Source organism: Silene latifolia, chromosome 6 (assembly GCF_048544455.1).
Source record: "Silene latifolia isolate original U9 population chromosome 6, ASM4854445v1, whole genome shotgun sequence".
In the NCBI taxonomy this organism is placed as follows: Eukaryota; Viridiplantae; Streptophyta; class Magnoliopsida; order Caryophyllales; family Caryophyllaceae; genus Silene; species Silene latifolia.
In genome coordinates this window covers 133,138,280-133,143,795 of record NC_133531.1, presented here as the reverse complement: position 1 = coordinate 133,143,795, position 5,516 = coordinate 133,138,280, and the positions used below count along the sequence as shown (strand labels likewise).

General features: G+C 40.8%; 1 protein-coding gene across 1 annotated transcript; it reads right to left on the bottom strand.

Moving 5' to 3' along the window:
* Positions 1-869: 869 nt before the first annotated feature.
* Positions 870-1,460, bottom strand: LOC141588715 (uncharacterized). The gene has a single exon (XM_074410143.1). It carries the CDS (start codon positions 1,458-1,460, stop codon positions 870-872), a length of 591 nt encoding a protein of 196 aa, XP_074266244.1.
* Positions 1,461-5,516: the final 4,056 nt, after the last annotated feature.

Below are 5,516 nucleotides of genomic sequence, written 5' to 3'. Positions count from 1 at the left end.
TCAACAACTAGATGCAACAGTACTTTTGATTAAATCAATAATATAAGTATAATTATTGGGGAGGGAGACAGATTAGTGATTTAATTAAAATGATATACTTGTTAATGGAAGTAGGTCTGACAGAGTAAGGTGGACTCTTGGTAATACTAGGAAACCCTACTGTCAACTAGATACTGGAGTATATGATTTTATAATGAACTAGTACAGTTAACTAGATATTATTTTAAATTAACCCCAAAAGTGGGAGATGCGACATGGCATGCCGCATGCCTAGTGTCACGGTCCGAAACTTTGAGCCGAAACGTGGCGTGCACCCTTGTCTATCACACGACAAGAATGCAAGCGAGAGCGTCAAGCACTAGTGAGGAAACATTAGTGCATTTGTAATCGGTCTCGGTTGACGTGTATCGGGAATTCTAGTCACGATTATCAAAGCCCGGCACACGGAAGCAATAAAAGTAAGCAATACGATTATTGAAAGTAAGAGACAAGCAATATCAAGCTTAAAGATAAGAAGCGGTTTTGATTGACTAGCACCTCTCATAGAGGCAAATTTATTAGTTTGAGTCCTGTAGCAGGATACATTGATTGTGCAGAATAGCGATACATTTTGTAAACACCTAAAAACGTATCTTAAACTAAAAATGGGACTCCAAGATTCGACACGCAGGAAGTAGTCTTGGAGTACTAAATGAAACTAAAACCAGAAATAAAAATACATGAGTACAAATAAGAAATCTAAGAGCTCGAAGTGAAAGGACCGCGCGCGCAATTATCAGGGATTATGCGGCTAAAAGTGTGACTCCTTACACTCTCCCCCACCTAATTCGTTGCCGTCCTCGGCAACGCTTGAAATCTTCATGGCTAGTTCAGTCGGATGATGTCGCTGGAAGTTGATTGGAACAGATGTTGGCACGCTTCCTCTTGTTGCGGATGAGATCTTCAGGATCTGGATGGTAAAACTTCAAACAGCTCACATGAAAGACAGGGTGACACTTCATCCAGGCAAGGCGGTCAAGCTTGTATGCTACTTCCCCAATCCGCTTGATCACTTGGACGAGGCCTTCGTACTTTCGCACCAGTCGTTTGTCCCGTCCCCGAAGGAATCTCATCTGCTCTTTGTTCAGCTTCACCATGACCATGTCACGTACTTTGAACTCCCGTGGTCTCCGGTTAACCCACTTCTTCATGCGGCGAGACACTTTCTCCAAGTAAGCTCGAGCAATCTCGGCATTCACGTTCCATTCTTTGACATACTCGTGAGTTTTCTTTGTCCGACCTCCATAGATATCTGCAACTGTAGGAGGCAATAACAATTGTTGACCTGTAACAAGCTCAAACGGGTTTTTATTGGACGAGGAGCTCATTTGAACATTAAAACAAGACTGGGCAACACCAAGAAGTCTTACCCACTCCATGTCAGTTGCCCCCACAAAGTGTCTCAAATACTCTTCCAACATGTTATTGAATCATTCGATCTGGCCATCCGTTTGGGGATGGTAACTTGAGGACATCCAGAGACTGGAACCCAGGAGCTTGAACAACTCTCCCCAAAATAGTCCTGGGAATTAAGCGAGGATCGCGGTCATTGACCATAATTTGAGGCAATCCCCAATATTTCACAACATGCGTGAAGAACACCGTGGCTGTTAGGTGTGGAGCAGGACACGGCAACACTTACATTTGCAGTTGTGTGGAGCAGGACATGATGTGCTATGGATTCTTTGTAGTTGGAGCCAACGGTGTTAGGTGCCACCCTCCAAGCAATGGTATATATGTACGAGTATTTTTTTTACTGAAATTTTCATATTTGTCTAAGCTTTTATCTCTTGGTTACTAATTGCACTCGGAAAACTTTTGATCTATAGTTTTTCCCTAAACATCCAATCCTTGCTCCAGCTCCAGTTCCAGCATTGATGCTTCAATGGAGATCAATGTACACGTAACGTCTTAGGACACAAACTCTGTTGGAAATAGGGGCTTGTTATGCCTTTGTAGTTTTTCCAATTTGTCCCACATTGGTAGAATGAAGTTGTTGTCATGTGTTTATATATGACCACACCTCTTACCATATCACTAGTGGGTCATGGGAGACTTTTGTGGAAGCTTTGCGAGGTGCTTAATTCAGCTCGCACACGCGCGCGCGCGCTTGCCCGGCCCGGATCCGGATTCGTGATTCGGGATTTGGGATTTGGCAATCACCTGCGGCGGGCTGTGCCTATCTTTTTGGGCCAGAGCTGTGTTTTTGTTTTGGGAAGAAGTGACCAAGTTCGTTTATAGGAAAGTGTCCAGGTGCATCTGTTAAATCGTCTGCAATTAAGAGCCATATCTTCTGCGTTAATGGCTCCTTAATCACGTTTGACTGATGTTAATGCGGAATCAATTTTTTGGCTCCTCACCTGCTATTTTTCTCCTATATAAAGGGACCTTCTTCATTCCAGAAATGACAACTACACACTCTCTTCCTCTCTTCTCATTCTATATAATTTCTGGGTAAAGATAAATTCTGTTGTTCCAATGCTCTCAGTCTCGAGTGGGCGCGCCTGAGTGCAGTAGTGTAAATCCTTGGGGAACTACCGGTCATTTGCTGATCGCCACCACGGTCGTACCGGAAATATAGTTTTCAAGGCAGTGGCTCTTTTACCACGTCACTACGAATCGGTTATCTCTTTTCCTTTTACATTGTTACTGCAATTTTATTCCAACAATTTGAAAACTATATTGTCTTGCTGTAACAATGTCGATCATGTCAAAAAATGCTCCTGATTTGTCAAAAGTCGAACCCTTAGATGGTCATAACTATAAGCGTTGGTCTCAAAAGTTACTGATGTTTTTTGAGCAGTTTGAAATTGATTATGTTTTATTTTCTGACCCTCCTGCTCCCGTAACCGAAATCGCTGCACCATCTGTTGAGACGACCCCTCCTGTAATTTCTGTTGTTAAGTCAAATGAAGAGGCTATTAAAAAACATGATAAGGATAATAAAACAGTTAGGTTTCACCTCCTTAATCTTATGACTAATACCCTATTTGACTTGTTTATGGTTCATAAATCTGCTAAAACCATATGGGAATTACTTGAGAAAAATATGGGGCTGATGATGCGGGTAAAAAGAAGTATGTCGTTGGGAAATGGCTGGGGTTCCAGATGGTAGATGACAAACCTATAATGGAACAAGTTCATGTCTATGAGAATTTCTGTGCTGACGTAGTTAATGAAGGGATGAAACTAGATGAGATTTTCCTAGCAAATGTGTTACTGGAAAAATTCCCCCCTTCCTGGTCTGACTATAGAAACCATCTGAAACATAAGAAAAAAGACCTTTCCCTCCAAGAATTAGTGAGTCACATGAGGACCTAGGAGGCAAATCGTCTCAAAGACAAAACCATTAGTGTGTTTGTAAATGCTTCTAATGCTTCTGTCAAGGCTAATCTGGTTGAGTCGAGTGGTCCGTCCAATGTTGAAAAATTCAAGGGTAAGGGTAAGGCCAAGGTTGGTCAGGGGAAGAACCAGGGTCCTGCTAAGAAAAATGGTCCAGGGAAGCATACCAAACCAGTTGCTAAAATTCAGAAACCAAAGGGGCAAATTGTATGCTATGTCTGTGGAAAAGCTGGTCACAAAGCCTACCAATGCTCCGAAAAGAAATCTGCTGACGAATGTCAGGATCGATGACATCATTGCTGCTGTGGTTGTGGAAGCTAATGTGGTGGGTAATGTTGCTTGAATGGGTCTTGGACACCGGCGCTTCTAGACACCTCTGTCTTTGATAAGGGGTTATTTGCTGAGTTCGAGGAGGTAGCTGATGGGGAATGCGTTTTCATGGGTAACTCTTCATCCGCTCTGATCAAAGGCAAAGGCAAGATCTTTCTCAAACTCACCTCGGGGAAAACACTTGCTCTAAATAATGTTTTTTATGTACCCTCGTTACGTCGAAACCTTGTGTCTGGTGCCTTATTAAACAAAGTCAATTGAAACTTGTTTTTGAGGCTGACAAGGTGGTAATGTCGCGTAATGGGGAATTTGTGGGCAAGGGTTATCTTTCTGGGGGTCTTTTTGTATTGAACACTGATTCAGTTTCTAATAATATTGCTTCTACTTCTGCTTATATCGCTGAGTCTATTGATGTTTGGCATGGTAGATTAGGTCATGTGAATGTTGACTATATTAAAAAACTTAGAACTATGAGTTTAATTCCAAGTTTGTCGAGTCAAGAATTCTCTAAATGTGCTAGCTGTGTTGAGGCTAAATTCACAAAGAAACCTAGTAAACCAGTTACCACTAGGAAAACGAGTCTTCTTGAGCTAATTCACACCGACCTAGCTGACTTCAAAAATGTTGCAAGTAGAGGTGGTAAAAATTATTATGTCACTTTTATAAACGACTGTTCAAGGTACACCCGTGTTTATTTGCTTAAGACAAAAGATGAAGCAGAACATTCGTTTATAAGTTTTAAGAATGAGGTCGAAAACCAACTTGATAGAAAAATCAAAAGGGTAAGGTCTGACAGAGGAGGCGAGTATAAATCAAACTATTTAGCCAAGTTTTGTGAGAAAAACGGTCTAATACATGAGACTAGTCCACCGTACTTACCTCAATCCAATGGAGTAGCTGAACGAAAAAATAGAACTTTAAAAGAAATGATGAATGCTATGCTTTTAAGTTCTGGCCTTTCTGAGGATATGTGGGGGGAAGCAATTCTATCGGCTTGTCATATTCTTAACCGTGTACCTCATAAGAAGTTAGACAAGACACCCTACGAGATATGGAAAGGCTATGCTCCTAACTTGTGCTTCCTAAGGGTATGGGGGTGTTTAGCTAAAGTGGGTTTACCTGACTTTAGAAGACCTACAGTTGGACTAAAACCTATGATTGTGTTTTTATAGGTTATGCTCAAAATAGTTCTGCATATAGATTCATGTCTTTGAGTGATCGTTCTATATCTGAAGCTAGAGATCTTTGTGTTTTTGAGCATGTTTTCCCATTCTGAGAAGAATGTTGATTCATCTCCTAGTTTGCCTGTTACATCTGTTGATATCTCTTCACATGCTAGTAGTAGCACTTCTATTGATCATGTTCTTTGAACCTAGAAGGACTAGGAGACCTAGATGTCCTAAAAACTTTGGACCGATTTTGTTTCAACATTCTTTGTCAACATGGTTACACTGTTTGTGCTAGTGATGAGTTTGTTTCAGCCTTTTTAATAGAAGATGACCCAAAAACCTATAATGAGGCAATGGAATCCATTGATGCTAATTTTTGGAAAGATGCTATTAAAAGTGAGCTTGATTCTATTGTGTCTAATCAGATTTGGGAGTTGACTGATTTACCTAAAGGTAGTAAACCCATTACGAGTAAATGGATTTTCAAAAAGAAATTGAGACCTGACGGTACAATAGAAAGATTTAAAGCTAGACTTGTGGTTAGAGGTTTTACACAAAAGAAAGATATTGATTATTTTGACACTTATTCACCCGTGGCCAAAATATCGACTATTAGAACTCTAGTCGCTTTAGCTG